The following is a 20048-nucleotide window of genomic DNA, read 5'->3' as shown; positions in this document are numbered from 1 at the left end:
TACACACTAACACACACATACACACTAACACACACACTCCCCACTCATACATGAATAAGCTTGATGAGATGAGTCTGACCCCAACTCTGTGCTGAATGTATGAAGGTGCTGAAAGGAAACAGTTTGCATCATTAAATGATGGCAGTGAGCTCTGTGAGCTCAGCCTCAACAGCCAGGCTGAACCAATGAAAATGCTGAAAATGTGGAGCAGGAAATTAAAAAACCAAACAGGGACTGACGGACTGAAGGTGGCGATAAAATTGACCTACAGGAACAGGAGGCCTGATTCCAGCGTGAGATCTGCTCCCAGAGCTCGACTAACAGGTTCAGGTTCAAATGGTCATCAATCCAAACACAGCTCTCGGATATAAATAAAATCTGACCTGTAGTCTATGAAGAGCATCCTCACGTAGCTCTTCCTGTTCTCCAGATGGCTCAGCGCTCTCTGTGAAGGGCGATGGACCGATTTGCTCTGTAAGCAAACTACTAACCCCTCCGTGGAGGGAGGGGGGTAGAGAGTCTCTGATGTACAGTTTTCGTCATATTTTCTTACCACTCTGGCTCTTTTCTTCTCACATTTTCATATTTGGAACTTTATTATATTAAGATAAACTTGATTTTTCTAACTGAGGGATAGGAACATATGCACTGTGAGTGCTTTTGAGGTGATGATGAGATTAAGCTTGACTGTCTTCAGATGCAGCTAGTTCAATTGAGAAGCATAAATCCAGATGTTTAGAAGACCCGACCTGCACATGTGGAAAAATAGGGATTTCTTCTGTTTCAGAGTGTAAATATTTCCTGCAGCTGTGGGTTTGAAACTGTGCATAGCGTTATTTCTGATGATTCCTCTAAGTGTGTGGCACCTTTGCAGCATCAGTCACATGACCTAACAGCTCTGTCTCAAGTCAGGTGCTGCCTCCATCAGTGGTTTCAGCTCATACTCACGCAGGGAAAACCATCCAATCATGTGTGAGCCTTTTCCCGGCAGTGCTTCCTTCTCAAGGATGCCTGGCCTGTAGTCGCTAAAGGGGGCAGGCGTGTGTGCGTGAGTGTTTGTGTATGTGAATGTGTGTGTGTGTGTGTGAAATGCTGACTTGCCCACTTTGAGCCTCTCTCACCTTTAAAGTCGGTGCTTATCAATCAAATGTGTAATTTGCACCTGTGAGGCTGTGAGATTTCTCCCCATTAAGCTCTTGAGCTGCTGATTTCATTGATTAGCTCCTCCCCAGGCTTGGCGGAAATCATGCTGAGGAGCCCTAACGAGGCCTAACAAGGGTGGCTCACCTGCACAGGGCGTCCGAGCGGCAGGTGCGCCGCAGCTCCAGACAGCTGGCTTTGTGCCTCTCCTGGTGTGAGCAGGACGGGACAATGGTGCGACGGCGACGCTCAGCACACGCCTGGTCCGGGCACGAGCAGAACAGCAGGGGGTAGCTCAGCTCCCATGACACCCGCTCGAAAAACTGTCGCAGGGCCTGAAACACACGGCGCAAAGAAAAAGGTCAACAAAACGAGGAATGTGGTACAGGTGATTGAGTGCAGTGAAAAAGCTAAAAACACTAAACTATTATTTCTTAATATGAGAAAAGAATAAAAAAAATAAAAATAAAAATAAATAAATAAATAAATAAAATAAAATTTAAAAAATAAAAAATAAAAAAATGAGAAAAGAAGCCTGCACTAACAGTATAGCACAGCCTGTTAAATAATAATATCACTTTCCTAAGTGCCGAGGGAGACAACTGCCTGACCGGGACTGGTGTCTGCATTTATCTGGAATATAAACTAGGAATTCCCAAATTAGGAAAAAATATCTGGAAAGAGAAAAGTGGCAAAGTGGTCTGTTTCACTGAGGAGGGATCTGCAGCATCACTGGTCCCTTTGATTTAATCCTCACTAGCTTTATGACAAACCAGTGAGACTTGTGTCCACAGGTATCCACATGGTTGGGACGCTGAGTAAAATGTTAAAAAGAAATCTGAATGATTCAAAATGAGCTTAGATTTTTATTAAAACTGAATTTCCTCAGCTTAAACACGTGACATGTTTTCTGTTTTCTACTGAGAATAAATTCTAGATTTCTGAGATCACTGCATTCTCTTTTTATTCACATTTAATTCAGCATGAAAACTTTGTCAGGATTGGGGTTGTTCACGGATAAAAGTTGTTCACGTCACACCTGCAGGAATCCCTCAGCGTGAACTTCCTGGCAAACAGCTTCTGTGCTGATGTTAATGCTGAAGGAGATCTGGAGCGCCGCAGTGACCCCAGTACTAACATAGCGTTCCACTAATCTCACTGACAGCTGATTAAGGAACAACCAGGAGGAAACACTTTTTAAAGCGTTACAGCACAGTGACGAGTCATTCTTTCACTAATGTTTGTAGAGGCGAGGTGCTGGTCTTATACACCGGTGTGAACGGGTCTGAAACATCTGGGCTCAAAGATCAATAGGTCTAAATGTTTTTGTTAGAATCCCGGTGAAGGCCTAAACTTCTTTGGAAGCAGCTCATTTGTTTTGCTTGTTAGACTTGTCAGAATTGCTTGCGTCGTCATTTGAAGACATAAACTGTAGATAAAAGATGGACTTTGCCTGCAGTCTTTCTCATGTCCATCAGGGGGTGATTCCTCAGGTCTGATTGAATAGAAGTCTGTTCGAGAAGTTTGAGCGTCCTGTTCGACTGGTCTCTGAGCTCAGTTAACTGTTTCCTGTCAGGTGTGACTGAATCAAACAGGATGTTACCTTTTGCATTATTATAATTGCAGGGTTGTGACCGTACAATATAAAACACCCTGAGGCAATATTGAAGCTGAAACACGACGAGTCTAGAATTACTTCAGCTGTGATGTTTCCTGACACGCTCAGAGAGGCTGCTCTGGATCCTCACAGTAAAATCTGCTGCACTGAATCTGTGTTTGAGCATCTTCAGTGTCACTGACTTACAGTTGGTAAAAACTCCTCACTACTCTGAGCCGGGAGCAAAACTGGCAGTTTTTCTGCAGGTGTTTGGCTGTGGCCTGGTGATGAGGACACACAGACTTATTGGATTTTCCCAGGAGTCTGTGATCCATGGAGCCCAGGGGTGTTCAGCTCAGCCTCGGAGCTGTGGAGCTGAATTTAGATGCTTTCTCAGGTGGAAAATAATCATATTAAAAAAGCATTTTAAATGCTGCACTTTTACTTGACTGTTTTTAAAGGTTTTATTCCAACAAACAGTTTGTGTAATTCTGCCACTGACATAAAAGCAAAAGCGAGGAGGAACTTGAAACGTTAATAACCTTTTAGCCTTTAGAAAGCTTTTAGCATCACAGCCTGCACAGCGCTGATACCATAACACCAGCTCTGCAGTCCAGGCGCCGTCACATCATCACCATCATCAGAGAGAACCTCGGACGGTTTAAACATGGAGGCCGTGAGGTTTGAGCCTCAGGGTGCCACAAATGCTGTAAATGATGCTCAATCACTGTGAAGGGAACTGAGACACGGGCAGCTGTCAGTGCTAGCTGTGTGCTAACTGCACATGTGCATATGTTTGTGCTGGTGGAGCATTTTTAATGACATCATCTGACCAACAATATGGCTGCTATGAGGTTACTGTACTAAAAGATCATCTGAGAATAATTCCATAATTTACACCTGCAGGTATTATGACCTGATAAACAGATCAGTCTGTGAGTGAGTGCTGCATGCTCTCAATTTACATGAACTAGTTTCAGTCAGAGGCTCAGAAGGAAAAACGGTTATTTATTAAATTTTTATGTTGGCCTTATTGACAGATACAGTGAAGAACTGGCAGGAAAGCAGAGGGAGAGCGAGAGGGGAAGACATGCAGCAAAGGGCCGCGGGTCAGATTTGAACCTGGGCCGGCCGCTCTCAGCCGTACAGCACGTGGGTGCCGGCTTAACGCACTGAGCTCAACTGCCACCCTGAGCAGTTATTGACGAATCAGAAGGTTGGAGGTTTGGAGGTTTGACCCCCTGCTACTGCAGTCTGTATGTTGAAGTACCGTTGGTTCAAGGTTCTTTATTTGTCACATGTTATACAAGTATAACATACAGTGAAATGTTGGGCGAGATACTAAAGCCTGGTGCATCCATCAGAGTGAGTGTGAGTTAAACCACTTGCTTCAATACAGAAAATTGTGCCTGTGTGACCAGGAGGATGAGGCCTGAAGGACCTTCAGCATAAAACAGGGCTTATTAAGCATCCCCTGCCTGTAACCTGCAGCCTGTACCTGCAGTCTGGGTCAGAGCTATGTTCCCTGTCTTTAAACTACCTCCCTGCTACATTCCCACATTCCCTGCCTCTGACGCTGGAGCAGGATGCTGTTGTGGAGAGGTTCGGAGTTTTTTTTTTTTTTTATCTACGCTGTGTGAAAGTGTGAAATAAGCTGAGCTCCATGCAGCTGAGCTGGACGCTGGGCAGTTTTCTCACTGCTTCAGGATTTCCCCTCAAACTTGAGGCGCTGCACCCACCTTCTGACACCGCTTCCTGCTACACGGCTCCTGATAGCCCGCAGAGGGCTGCGGGGGCGTGGTCTTGCTGCAGATGGAGTTATAGGCAGATCGGAGACGTTTACACGTCTCGTTAAGGTTACAAGCCTTCGCTGCATCCAGACAGGGGTTACAGGGTTTCCCTGCCTCGGAGCAGGGGCTCATCTTGGTCAGAGATGAATCTGCAGAGAGAGAAGAGATAAAAGATAAATTAAAGAGACTCACACACGTCTTTGTGCCCGAGCTTGCACTAATTTGTGCGCTTAATGAAATAATCTGCTGAAAGATAATTGAACGTTTTCAGAGAGCGACTTGACTTCAGCAAGGCTCCAATCAGCAAGGCTGTAATCACTCCACTCGCGGCACTCTCGCGTCTCCCAAAAGACACTTTTAGACTGAAAGCTTCGATTTCTGTTTTTCTGCTTCTCCACTTACTTTGAAAAGTCCGAAGGCCGGAGGTCAAACAAAAACAAAAACAAAGAAAAACTCAGAGGAACAACAGAAAGTCACCTTTGACGAAATAATAAGAACACTACTACAGCATGCACCATTAGACAGGTGAATTTGAATAATAACTACAGAGAAGCTTCACTTATTGTAGAAAAGTGAACATTTCGCCTCCTATCTATTCTGGCCGGGCTTGTCCTCCAGAGAGGAGGTTAGCCTGGGAACGCCTTGATGGTTCTGGATAAGCTGGAGGACGTGGTGAGAAGGAGGTCTGGGCTTCCCTGCTGCTCGAGACCCAACTTCAGATCAGCAGAAGAAAATAAATGAATGATTTAATGTGTTATTTTAGATTTGAACTTTTATTGAAGTGGATGAACAACAACCAGCTTTGATAATGCACGGCACATTGTTCAGTCACAGTTTTAATAACACATGAACTTTTGTACTAACATGTTTTCATACAATATTTAACATCATTTTATTTAAAGTGTTTTTCTGCCTCGCTGTCTGGAGTATAACGTGTAATGTTGATAATGAAGCGGCATGGTTCATTGTTGAAGAATCTTTTTTTTAGTAGCCTAAGAAATTAGTTGCCAGGAACATCTCTGATTTATCTAACCTGCGATCTTTGTGTAAACCCAGTGACATGTTTGTACTGAATAACATATTAAAATCACACAAACGATGTGTGACTGATTGCTCCGTCAGCCCTCTAGCCTGCACCCGCATGCCCAATAATCACAGGATGAGAGCAGAGTGATCACAGATCATCGTGATTGGACAGGTTAAAGGTCATCATTGTAACTGTGTTTCTTCCTAAAACAGAAAACTCTAAATACAAAGCTGAGATTTTATAAATGAGATTTTTATCAGGATGTCTGAGTTGTTGTGATGAATTCAGATAAACTTAAATGAAGAAGAGCTGTCTTTGGTACACTGTACGAGCTCATGTGACTAATCCTCTGTAATCCTGCGTAAACCAGTTACTGCTTAAGTTTGCTCCATGATTCAGAGTCAATCAGTCTGCATCCTTCTTCAAATATATAAAACTACTTTTATATATTGGACGTGTTTAATAGAGAGACTCAACATCCACACAGAAACATTTTAACAACTCAGACTGTGAAGAAAGAAAACCACACAAAACAGCAATCAGCGCCGCACACAGACCCACAAACAGACACAGAACATGCCTCCGTCAGTCAGGGCTCCCTGCTCTCAGAGCCAGCTCACTGTGACACAATCCTAAACAGCACAGCATCCACCTGCTCGCATCCACCCAACAAACAGCAGCACAGAAGTCTGTCCTTCCTCCATCAACACCTTCAGCTCCATCAGTGCACTCACCATGTGACCTAATTAGGACTGTAACAGGAGGCAGTGTAAGTGGTTCTGTGTCCTGCAACTGTGTTAGGGTTTAACAGTGAGCACGCTGCAGAAGCAGTGAAAGTGCTGTAGTCGTGTCCATGTCAGGTCTGAGTGCTGCAATCACATGTACCCACATGTGATTACATGTGATTACCTGCATTCACATGTACAGCTGTGCTGATTAGCATCTCCTGCCTGTGAGGCAGACTGCTCTGACCACCACCGCTGTGTACGTTTCTGATGAGCTCATGATACACAGGGACACGCCCAGACTGGCTGACCCTGGGTCAGCTGCTAACAGGCAAATAGTCTTAAGTGGAGCAGAAGCAGGCCGAAGGACTGGCGGCATGTCTGACAGGTCTCTGCTCACTGGCTACAGAACATTACAGGGAGAGGGGGTCAGCTGACGGCCTGTGAGGTGCTGATTAAACGATATCATCAGCAACGTGGTAAGACACCATCAGCATCAGTGCAGCTTCTTTGTTAACGAGCTGAGCTTCATTGAGTCTGATCTGTTTTACCTGAGTGCTGATTATTAAATGTGACTGACAGGCTGAGGTTTCTTCTCCTGAGTGGCTTCATCCAAATACTGAACATCCTGAGTTTAGTGGGTTTAAATGAAGCACTCCCTGATCGCGCCCTGCTCCATTTTTCACTCATGAAATTTATCAGAGTGGCTTTGCATGATTCACAGTTAAGAATCATCCTTCTGTATCATCCTGTTCCCTGATGGCCAACGTCTGGAAGCCTACTGAGGGACAGGACACAGTGTGTGTGTTCATTTCTTTACATTTACTTTATGCCGCCAATGTGTTCTTAGACTTTAATTAAACACTGGCCACTTTATTAGTTACACCTTGTTAGGATGTGGATGGGCTCTTTTCATTCAGAGCTGCTTTAACTCAACAAGCTGCTGGAAACGTTCCTCAGATTTTGTTCCATGGTATGACATCATCATGACATCATCACACAGTTTCTGCAGGTGTGTTGCTGCCTTTGTGATGAAGGTGAAGGTGCTCTGTTGGACTGAGTGCAGCGAACTTGTCGTCATTTTCAGAAACCAGACTGTTTTGTGAGTCTGAGTTTCTTGTTCTTACTGACAGGAATGACACCGTGTGGTCTTCTGCTGCTGCAGCCCATCTGCTTGAAGGTTCAGAGATGCTCTTCTCCAGTTGGTTGTAATGAGTACCTTTCTATCAGCAGTCTGCTGTTTCTCTTCTGACCTCTGAGCTCAGCAGGGCGTTTCCTCCCAGAGAGCTGATGTCTACTGATGTCTGTGATGGTGGTTGGTGGTAAAATCGCAGCAGATTAGCAGATTGTGCAACACTCAGACCAACAACAGCGCCGCCCTCAGGCCCTTAAAGCAACTTTCTTATCATTCTGATGCTCAGTTTGAACTCGTGCTGCGCCACTCTGCAGATTGGTGTATATCCAACGCCAGGTAAATACAGGGCCAGTACCACTGATACCGATATCGATGCCAATAGTGATATTTTTAACTATATTATTAACTATTTCTTTCTCTGTGCTGCAGGCTGTAAATAAAGCAGACAGTCAGAACAGACATGTTTCATAGCTCATGTTCGGGGTGTAGAATTTTATTAAAAAATAACTTATTTGACACGCTTCAGTGAGCTGCACATAGAGGATAGAAATAAAGCATCGATCTGATACTATCGATACCTGGACGAGACCATCTCTAGTTTGAATTCCAGCACGTTTGCACACCTAAAGGCTCTGAGCTGCTGCCGTGTGATTGGCTGATTAGACATCAGTGTTAATGACGGATTGAACAGGTGTACCTAATAAAATGGGCGGTGATTTTGTATTTAATGGTGTGCTCAGAGACTGGGTGGGTGGGTCGTGATGTTTGCGGCTCTACCTGCAGCAGCAGCAGAGCTGAGCACGTCTGTTGCCCTCACACACAATCAGGATCTACAGAACAACGACACCTCCTTGTCTCCAGGGCTACGGTGAGATCCAATCACGCCTGTGAATGTCACACCAGCATGTCGAGTGTGAACACACACGTGTGGACACCATTAAGTCTCAGCCTAACACATCCAATCACACAACTCCAATGGAAAAGACAGCTGTATCTGTGGCTCAGGGACAGATCATGAAGCGTGGCATCATGACATTTCCCTCAGTGTTTTAGCAAATTTACATCAGTGACTGACAACACCTCCAGATTCATGCCCTCCAGTGATGAGCAGAGAAATCAAAGGCTTCCTGTGAGGCAGAAAACTGGGCACGATCAATGAAACCCCAGAAAATATAATCTCATGCAGAGAGTCCTCGAAGGAGTGGAGCCTCCAAACCTCAGAAATATGAATTAAATTGGCTTTTCCTCGGTGGAGGTATGAGCTCAGTGAGCCGGTTTCTCTGTTTACACAAAAACCATCGAGCTGAACCTCCTCAGGTTGAGAGCAGCACGGGACACCGGATGCAGATTCATCCACTCTGGAAGAGTGGGGGATGATGTCAATACTGCAATCTCAAATACCTAACATGCTGTGCGCTAAACCGAAACCTTTTAAAACTCACTTCTTTAAAGATGATTCAAATTCATTAGGAAAAGGTGGAGGTGGTGGGTTTTTAGGTAACAGCTGGTCCCTGCAGGTCTTCAGCCTCAAAGCTGGGAACATTTATCTATCCTAGACCTTCAGACAACTTCACCTCCAACTCTGACCTCAAGGTCAGAGGTCCAGTTTTTACAACTCCAGAAAGAAGTGACCTTGGATTTTCATATTTATGCAAAAACCACTGTCAGTATTTTATACAGCAACAACATGCTTCTGTCAACACGCTGATGTCATTTGCTTCCATGAAGACTCTCAACCTGTGATTGCTGCTCAGATCTGCAGCTATGCAGCAGCATCGTTTCATCCTTTGAACTTCTGCACCACGTCTGTGTCGATACGGCCAGAGTGAGCCGAGGTGACAGAGAGGACACCGCTGTGAGCTGCCATCACCTCTGACTGACGCCTCACTAATTAAATATGAATGTGGTCACCATCAATGCACCTCTGCAGGGTCCTATCAGCATCTTCACACTGCAGATAACACACACGCACACAGACGCAAACACACATACACAGACATACACACACGAACATACACACACACATAGTTACACGCACAGACACACAGACACAGACACACTCAGGCTCTCCGTATGCTACATATGTAGAAGTTTACAGGATGGGATGCTCTCTGGTGGTTTAAAACATTTTATTATCAGTGACAGAGTCGGCCCTCTGGAACATGTTCTTCTTTGACCTCAAACATCTACTGACAGAGTACAATACACACGCACACACACGCACACACACACACACACACACACACACACACACACACACACACACACACACACACACACTAGCCGTTGTGTGTTTCTAGGAAAGCTCGAGCTGTTGAGGTGTTGCTTTGTGGCTCCATGAAAGCAGAAAGTCGAGCCATCGTGAAGACGTCTTCACCACCCACACGTCTTTCAGGAAACATCTCTCATACTTTGAGTTTTTTCTCACACTTGTTAAATCTGATGCAGAAAAATAACAACCAGAAGAAAGGTTAAACCCAGATCTGTTCCAGGTGCTCTTTAAATGACTTCCCTGACTCTCCTGTCAAGCCTGTGGAATCATTCACATGTGAAGGACTCAGGATGAGTTATTTGGAGTGAGTTGTAAGTTACTTATAAAGAGCAATCAAGTTGCATGGGGAAATTGGACATGTTATCCTGCGGGAGTATTGTTTTTTAATTGTTCTCATTGTTTTCTACTCTGCTTCTATTTTGTGCTTTTACTTGCTGGTCAGCTTGTGGTTTTGGTTCAAAGGGTCTTAGCTGAATATTTACCCCGACACCTCCACAGCAGCATGTCAGGCAAACCCAAACCCACAGCAGGCTGTTGTGGGTTTGGGTTTGCAGAGGCTTTAAGGTTTGGGCATTGCCCACCACAGATGTACTGAAAACTGATTTTTGATGAGGAAAAGAATCAATGATAAGGTCCTTCGACAGAAACTGATAATGTTTGAGAGGGTGAAGAGGCAGAGATGCTGTCACTGAGTGATGCTGCTTCATGCATAAACTGCACAACAGCCAGCGTCCTACATTCCCAGCAGGTGTCTCGCTCATGCTAATGATCTGCAGAAAGTTTTTGTTTTAAGCACTTTCCCCAAAAACTCTGTCTGCCCATCATCTGAGTGCAGAGAGTGAATCGTCTGGAAATGATGGAGCCGTCCACCGTCGAGCGCATCCAAACTTTTCACTTTATCTAACTGAGCAGAAAACGTTTGACAGGCAGAGAGAGGAGGTGGAGGTGGAAGAGAAGTACGCTGAATGCAGAGCGATGAGCTGTAACTCTGTTTGTCTCCAACAGCAAACTTTGATCATACTTTTGGGTTGGTAGATCTTTCTACCAGATCAATCATGAATGAGCTGACCGGGCTGGCAGAGCTGATGATGAGGATGTTTCAGAGCCTCCTGAAGGGTTTAAAGATGTTGGAGAGGGCTGCTGATTCACTCGAAGGCCGTCAATTGGGTAGGATGTTGTTGACTGTAGTAGATGATGTTGTGCACGGCTTCAGTGTCTCCAACTCCGTAAATGTCTTACCTCGGAGCAACTCCCTAAGACTCGTTCCTATTCTCATGAAAAATTAACACTTTAATTATCTGGCTGCCCAGTTATTCACACAGCTAGATGTCTGACTCATTTTGGAAGGTTGCTGCTTTGCCTGCTGATGGTGCTGAGCTGCAGATGTGACATGAAGTTGCTCTGATGCAAAAATAAACATTTGCATAAATTTGACTTTAATTTTCTCAAAATATTAAAATACACTATATCAATTGCTTTGATTTTGTTATTCATGCAAGTTTTTTGTTTTTTTATACCATTAGATTCATTTCCTCATGACAGAGCTTTGTGCTGTTGATAAAATTAGTCTGTCTTTGTCAGACAACATCAGTTCTCTGTTCTCTGTCACTGGTTCCCTTGTGGAAGACATGCAGAACTTTTTGCAGTAAAGCAGAAGAAGAGCTGAAAGTTGATTGAAGTTCAGATAAAGGCAGTTAAAGGTACTGGGAGGTGCATGTTATGCAAAAAAACCTCTAAAATAAGTCTTTGTCCTTGAGCTGACAGCCACTTAAGGCCTAAAAGCCACTTCATCAGCGCGACATCAGCACCATTTAATAAGGTGAAAACAGATGACTGAGCCTACAACCAGGTGTTGGTCACACCTACTAGAGATATCCACACCAGTGATGCTGGGCAGCTAATGAGCTGATGAGGTAATCAGGTGCATTAAAGCCAGTATGCAAATATAACTGAGGACAGCGAGGCTGTTTGAACCTTTTTGACTTGAAGCTCATTTTCCAGCTTTAATGAAGCTGCTTCATCACCCTGATTGGCCTGATATCACCTCTGCCTCCACAGCAGCTTCAGCAGCTAAACGCTCGCTGGCCTGGTTGGTTTCATTAAAGTTCAGCAGTTTGGAGTCGTTCTCGCTGAGCTGAATATGGCGAAAAACTCGACATCTTCATCCTTGACAGACAGCACAGATAAAGCCACAATGTGCTTATATTCCTGCAGGACAGCCGGAACATTCTCATTCTCCACATCCAAACAGCGCCGGCTTTGAAGTGGGACAAAACAGCGAGAGAACATGCACGAGGATTTAACAGCTTATGTCCAGAAATCGAAATGAAGGTAGCTCAGTGTCGCTGAGGTTTGTGCTGCGCTCGTTATGCACACTGTTTCACGGCACGTTCAGGGACATACAAAAAACTTGTGCTTCCAGCCCATGAATAATTTCTGAATTTATGCAGCCTTCTTTAGCGCATGTTTCCATAGCGCGCTTAGTTAAATGGGCGTGTTTGGTCTCTGAGGGGCAGCCAACATCTCCTCACACCCGATTATATCGATTCTGAGAAATGAAGCAGGCTTCCTCCGGTCCACACGCACTCGTCTTAATTTTGTGGCTGTGCACAGCAGAGGCAGCTGCTCCCTCTGTCCAGGTTAGAAAGAGTCCATCACCTGGTTAGGCCGTCACTGTTAATATGACACTAAATTCTACATCAGCCTGAGGGAATGCATTATTATCAATTTGAACTGCAGAATCCTCTTTAATGCTCCATAACTGAAGAAACACTCAGTTTGGAAGCACAGAAAAGCTGCATAAAACCAATAAAAGGCCACGTTTGTTTTCAAAGGATGGCACAAAACAGCATAAAGTTGATCAGAAGTTTTAATGATTAATGACATCACAAATCACTAATCATTAGTGATCTTAATGGGACATCTACACAGGTGTACAGGAGGATGTTTCCATTTCTTCTCACAAGAACGTCATTATGAGAAAAAATCATAAAGATCCTTGTTAATGTCTTCGCTGTACTTTTTATGCACTCCCTCTTCATGCTGCTCATTTGTTAAATAAAAGTTTGAAAGAAATTTTTCTGGGTCGCCTCAAACTTTTGAGCCATAAAAATAAAAGTTATTTAAAATGAGTATTATGCACTATTAAAATATAAATTATGAGACTACAGCAGGGTGCCAGATTTCCACTGACTGTTGTGTAAAAGTGCTTCACATTGTGCATGTTGCACTTGGATGTGATAAAAATAGCTGCTGGGATATTTTCATTAACTGTGAAATAACAGCTGCACACTTCAACAGAAACTCTGAAAGCTGCTTTTTATGACTGACAACAGTTTTTGTTTTTAGGGACTTTTTTTCTTTTCTTTTCTTGTTTTTTTTTTAACATGGAAGCTGCAGACACCAGTATTCACAGACTGGGGAGAGGACATGAATATGATGAAAAGCTGTGGATGTGATTTATTATGGAGCAATAACAAAGAAGAAAAACAGAAAAGCAGCAGAGGCAGCAGTGAGCCAGCCCCCATAGACTCCCATGTTAAATCTTTACAGTAAAAATAAACATGTTTACAGCCTGATACACAAACTTCTTGGTCTCTGTGGATAATTCTAACACCTTCATATCACTTGTACAGTGGGAGGATGTTTTTATAACTCACCTGTTAACTTGCACTGTGGTATAATTGCATGAATTTTGGTAAATCATCCAAATATTTGACATGGTGTCAGTGTCAAATACTGAAGGCATCCTTCAGTGTCACACAGAGAAGCAGAAAAGCTGTGGTTAAATGAGCACTAGACCTGCCATATGTATTAAGAGACTGAAGACTTCAAATAGCAGCATTTTTTGTTTTAGGAAACATGAGTCCACATATAAATGAGGGGTTTTCTGGAAGCAGTAACCATCAGAGATCACCGTGAGTCACAAGAAAAGAGAACAGGGCATCACAGAGTGTTTTCTTGGGGCCGTGGCGTTCCACAGGGCTCTATTATTGATCCTCTACTTTTTACACATTTAAATCATGTTCTTGTTTGTCACAGCACAAAATGTTTCCTCCTTTGTAACAACGTTATGGGGCAGAGTGTTTTTATAACTCACCTGTTTTAAGGCTTAAAGTTTGCATTATTAGGGGCGTGGCCTCTTTAACTAACAGGTGGATGGTGACAAAGGTGGCTGTAGCTGCTAGCTGTCTGCTAGGCTTTACCTAAACTGGACCTCTGGACCACGTGTGTGCTGCTGGAGCCTTTTGGAGTTTTTTTTAATGACATCATGTGACCAATAGTATGACTGCTATGAGCTTACTGTGTTAACAGACCATGCAAGAAGAGCTCCAATTTAGGGGGGTGAGGCTTTGATTAGTAGGTATTAGCAGGTGACCACCATGCAAATGATGGGCATTTAGAACAGATCATCATACACTAGTGTGCAGTTCAGTTATGTCTATCTTTTATATACCATCCATATATACCAGTCAGCAAAGCCAGCCATTCATGAACTGGACTTTCTTGTTAAACTTGACTTTAACATCAGCTCTGAACTAAGAGTAGAGAAAAGCTCCATGAATTAAAGATGTACAGGAAAGCACTTTTGCCACTACTGCAGGCGAAAAGATTTCCAAACCTGACTCAGGTACAACGTTTAAATCCTTCCTCACTGCAAACAGCTTCACACCACAGCACATTCACACCACAGCGCTGCAGAGCTCTGATTGTGTGCTAGCACAAGCTGAATACATAACAAAGCCGCTTCCTCCTCCTTCAGAGTGACTGTTTCATTAGAGTCTGTCTCACTGTTTAACCCTCTCGACCCGCGGCGTCTTCCTCCCTCTACCTGGCTCTCTCTACCTTCCAGCAGAGAAGAAGAAGAAGAAGGAATGATATGAGCGCAATGTTTGAAGAAGAGCAGATATATAGAGAGAGAAAGAGAGCGAGTATCCGGGGCAGGAGTGCGGGCCAATTAGAGAGTTGCCCTAGGTTGTCCTGTTATCTTCCTCACACACAGTCTCAACAGATATACACACAGAGCCCCGCTCAGGGCTAAACGCGCACACACACACACACACACACACACACACACACACACACACACACACACACACACACAATCACACACACACACACACACACACACACACACACACACACACACACATAATGTTTTATTAAAACACTGCTCCAGTGTCCATTATAGATATATACACACCACGGAGACACGATCTAACGAGGTCAGAAACAGAACTGGAGGGAGGATGTGGGCGTAGGAGAGAGAGAGCGAGCGGGGAGATGAAGGGGAAAAGGAAAAGAGGTCGAGCTGTGACAGAGTGAGAAGATGAAGACAAGAAGGGAAGACGTGAGTGCAGCAGGATGGAGCACACCCACACCACCTGCAGCTCTGTCAGCTCCACCTTTCACAGGTGACCCCAAACAGGCTGAGGAGCATTTCTGTGGTAGACCGGGGGGTTCACACCTGCATTCAACTTCATGTGGTGGAGGAATGATCCACCACCCACACAAACAACCTGCAGTCACAGCTACTGAGTCTGACTGGCTTAGCTCTTTGACTTTCTAAACTCGACATGTGACAAGTAGTGATGTGCGGATCGATCCTGAAATATCGATTCCTCCGATACCAATCATTTATGTTCTAGAATCGATTCTCACATTAAAATATCGATATTTTAGTTTATCATTAACAGGAACACAGTGGAAAGAAACTATAACATTCGGATTGTCTACATTCAAAGGAACTACTTCCTCTTCCGCCTTTCATAGTCATGTACGAAATACGGCTGTATAAATGTCTCGCAGCCCCTTGGCGCGCGCACTCACAACAATGGCTGAGCGTCATGTGCGGACTTATTTTACCTCCACAAACAGCTGAGACGTGGTTTGCGATACATGTGGCAAAAAAGTATTCCAAAAGTGAGGTGTTGTGGCCATACTAGGGAGACATTCAAAAGGGCTGTTGGGGGGGGGGGATACATTTTACAGGGTTTATTTATCAGATAAAATACGTTAAATGTCACCGTTATTATTGGCTGGCCCGGAAACAGCGGGGGTGTCCAAATTCAGAGGCTGCTTCCACCTGAGGACCCGGCCTTCGCGGTCTAAAGAAAGCCGGGTATACGTCACGAGCTCCCTCAGTGGAGTGAAACTCTGCTGTCTGCTCCTTGCTATCTAACATATAACCGGGTGCTGACGTAAACTCTTCTGTTTAATCAGTTTTCTGTCTGACGTTTATTCAGCTGTGTGAAAACCCCGGAGGAACCCTCCCAAGGGATTAATAAAGTTACATTTAATTTAATCTAATCTAATAACTTTAATCTCAGCCAAACCGATTTACTCATGAACAAATAAAACACTGAAAAAGCCAAACAATAACATTTTTAAGTTATCAAAGTGACTTATATATCATGTTTAACCCGAGTAGCGAAAGACCGCGGGGGTTTGAAGACGATGTGTCGGTCGGCTCAGATATTTGAAGTTTACACAGCTACATTCTCACCTGAAAATATGTTAAAAGTTTTTTTGCGACCCAGAAAGAGAAATAAGAGTAATATTAAAACTAAGTAGCTGCCGCCATTGTTGGAAACTGGAATTGGCTGGGCCACGCTATGAATTCTGCGATATGGTTTTTCAATTTTGTTGTCCGGGTGGAAAATCGGGAGAAATTCGGGAGAATGGTGGCTCCGGGAGATTTTTGGGAGGGGCACTGAAATTCGGTATTCTCCCGGAAAAATCGGGAGGGTTGGCATGTATGGTTGTGGCAACATCACTAACCTTGTCAAACACCTCAAAGTAAATCATATCACAGAATATGAGGAGCGTATGTTGAGGCGAACTGAAGAGGAGGACAGGGACAGGTGCTGCTAGGGCGAGACAGACGTCTCTCACGGAGTCCTTTAGTGCTGCAGGCAGGCAAGGTGTTCAAATAGTGCACAACTTCATTTTTTTTTCTATATGATGAACCCTACATTATTAAGTGATAAGAACAAGTAATCTGATATCCTGTAATCATTATGACGCTATAATTTGAAATACAATAAATAAAATAAGTTTTTCTACAAAGTATTGGTATCGGATCAGTATCGTCGATACCACCCTGAATATTACTTGGTATCGAATCGGAAAGAAAATCAGTGGTATCGCACATCACTAGTGACAAGTCCGTACCCCTAATGAAGAGTTCTCACACCTCCAGATGTATGAGTGAAGACGTGGTCTGAGCACCATTTGAAGAGTTGCCGGGTTTTTGTGAGTGTAGCTGCACTAACTTCTGAACAAACCCAGGCATGTGGTTCTTTAAGCACCCTGAAATACAACAGAAACCTCGCAGCTCAGCAAACAGCTTCAAGGGTTCCTGCTAGCAGGCTCTCAAGACTTAATCATTTTACATGTGACAGAATATCACAACAAGTTCTCCAAACTTCATACGGACACCACTAACCATGTCCGAGTCTAAATCCTCCTTCACTCCCTAAAAATAACTCTGAGTTAAAAAATTAAATGATGAGTGTCTGTGCTTCCAGCTGTTTCAGTAAAGTTCATCCTGACTGAACTAACAAACAACATACAGCACTGCTGTGCCTAAACTAGATTATATAAGAATGGATTAAATGCTGGCTAGCTACCTGCAAAATGGAGGATGAGGGTTACTCAGTAAAGTTCATCTTCAGGGTCCCTGATGGGCAGAGACGAACATCGTCACATGACAGGAAGACAATGCCAAAAACCAGGTGAGAGAACATACGAGATGATCCATCCACAGCAGGAGGTCTGTCATTAATCTGCTGGATTACTTGCTTTGCAAACGTCCTAATTTTGAGCTGGGCACAGATAGATGCAACACGTGGCAGCTCCATTAGAGTACAGTCACATGATCATCAGCCAGAGCAGAGTGAAGTCACGACAGCAACACACCTGGTCCCCGGTTCAAAGGCAACGGTTAATAATAATAATAATGGATTGGATTTATATAGCGCTTTTCAAGACACCCAAAGCGCTTTACAATGCCACTATTCATTCATTCTCACATTCACACACTGGTGGAGGCAGCTACAGTTGTAGCCACAGCTGCCCTGGGGCGGACTGACAGAAGCGAGGCTGCCATATCGCGCCATAGGCCCCTCTGGTTGCTATAACTGCGGCCTCCAACCGCATATGAGCCTCTCATCTCTCACAGCCAGCATCACTTTGGAGCTGACAGCTCCACACTGGTTGCCTTGGTGTTCAGTCAGCCTCTGTGAGGCTCTGTGTGACATAACTATGACCAGCAAACTACGAATCACAGAGAATTTCAACAACCATATTTTCGTTGTAAGCCAATGAGTAAAAATGTGTGGTTCATTACATAACACTCAGAAATTCTGTTTTAATTATGGAAGTGTTGAACTCTTAAATGAAGAACACTTTAATTTTGTCTTGTAAATATTTAAATATCACGTGTTGTATTCGGGCTGCTGGTCTCCAAAGAGTAGCTGTGCTGCATTGTGTAGCACCGGGCTAATCCTCATCCTAATCCAAATCCTAATGCCAGTGCTAATCCTAATGTCCCCATTAAAGTCAGAATCAAATGGCTTTCTGTAACTATCGTGCTTCTCACACATTTTTTATTAGTTCATGCTGTTGTTGTGTTGACCTGACGGCGGCGTGTCCAGCTGCCTGCTGCTGCTACACAGAACGTTCAGTGAGATTAAACCTAATCTGCTAATTTCATTACGAATGTGAAAGAGCAAAACACAGGAAATATGGTTACTCTGGCAAGTTTTTACTAAAAAAAACCCAAAGGGGGTTGAAAAATGCACATAAACAGAATTTTTCTGGTGTGTTGGTTTGACAGATAACTGACAAGGTGTGATGCATCAAACAGGGACGAGTCAGGCAAATTCAACAAAGGGAAGGAAGCTGAAGAGCTGAAAGAAGCCATTTCATCTCTTTTCCTTAAAAACAACCTGAAGGGGTTTGAAGTGTCAAATGATGTTGGAAATAAACTGAAATGTAACCTCTGAAAGCAGATAAACAACACGGGAGGATAAAAGTTTAGCTGTTAAAGCACTGAAAGAAGTGGCAGCCAGAAAACTGCTCTTGAATCGAATTGAACTCTAAAACTAACTGTTAAAGACAAGTTTTTTCTTCTTAAAAACAGAGGCCGAGGAGGGTGCGAGCACTTAATCACTTAAAGCAGAGGAACTCACAGATTAAAGGACTTAGTGAAAAAGTTGAAATGAAGGTCAAAACAGGGATTCAGAGATAAGTTTAGGTGGAGCAGAAACTAGAAGCTGAAATTAGGCTGAAGTGAAAGAAGAAATCCAGACACAGTGGAGCGGGAGTCAGCTCATGTACCAGAGCTGAGGAAATGATGGTGAAAGGTACAGGTGCAGGTGAGATGTAGCATGTTGCAGGGACTTCAGTGGATAAGCTGTGTGCTGATGGAGTAATGACATGTAAGCAGCTGAGATCATGAGTCAGGTGACAGCGATCAGACTCCACTCGAGACTCCACTGGTCTCCATCCGGTGCTGTGGTGCAGACGAGCTCTGGGGTCCAGGTCACAGTTGGAGCTTTCAGACGTGGACAGGGGTCAGAGGTGATGCTCTGTGCATCCTATCAGAGTCTGCATAAGCGTTTGAGGTCCAACAGCTCGTCTGTTGGATCGGACCACACAGCCAGCCTTCACTCGCTATGTGCATCAGTGAGACGCCCGTGACCCTGTCGCTGAGTCACCGCTGTTCCTTCCTTGAGTCATTCTGATAGATCCCGCCCCTGCAGACCAGGAACGCCAACAGTGCTGCAGGTTTGGAGATGTTCTGACCCAAACTGCACCCAAAATCTTCTCCTAATATCAACTCTGAGGACAACATGTTCACCTGCTCTCTGCTAGTGCCACTACCAATAGCCATGATGGAGAGCAGTCGCAGCGCTAAGCCTGAGGATCCTGCATGCTGACATCCCTGCAGCACCTTACCTGGCTGTCCTCTGACCTCAGCTCCATTCAGGTATATGTTTGGCTAACAGTGAGTGACCCCCTCTATACTAAACATAATTTCTCACTTTTCTGTGATGATGAAGTGAACAGCTGCAGGGAAGTGTCTGAAGTCAGAGTGAATCTCAGAAAAACCCACTTGCCTCCTCTGAACGTGGAGGACGCTGGGCGGACGGTGTCCTGAGCGAGCGCACAGACATGGCTGCGTCAGAGGAAACGTCTTCCTCCCCTGTGGTTAAATTATCTGCTCCGCTCTCCTTTCTGCTGCCATCAACTCTCCTCGCTTTCTGCTTTTCCAAGCTCTCGTCTCACATTTCTCCTCCTCTCTTATCATCTCCACTCCTCTCGGTTTTCTTTCCTCCCATTGCTCCCTCCGGACCG

At 44.3% G+C, this 20048-nt stretch overlaps 1 protein-coding gene across 1 annotated transcript in view; it reads right to left on the bottom strand.

The window, feature by feature from the left end:
• The window catches only part of gfra2b (GDNF family receptor alpha 2b), a 135982-nt gene that overhangs the window by 42613 nt on the left and 73321 nt on the right, over positions 1 to 20048 (bottom strand). Inside the window, exons 4-5 of the mRNA XM_085168821.1 lie at positions 4477 to 4676; positions 1288 to 1475 (exon numbers count right to left, since the gene is read on the bottom strand). Of these exons, the coding sequence (XP_085024947.1) occupies positions 1288 to 1475; positions 4477 to 4676 (388 nt within the window). The remainder of the gene's footprint in view (positions 1 to 1287; positions 1476 to 4476; positions 4677 to 20048) is intronic.

Source organism: Neolamprologus multifasciatus, chromosome 7 (genome assembly GCF_963576455.1).
Source record: "Neolamprologus multifasciatus chromosome 7, fNeoMul1.2, whole genome shotgun sequence".
NCBI lineage: Eukaryota > Metazoa > Chordata > Actinopteri > Cichliformes > Cichlidae > Neolamprologus > Neolamprologus multifasciatus.
This window is presented reverse-complemented; position numbering and strand designations above follow the sequence as displayed.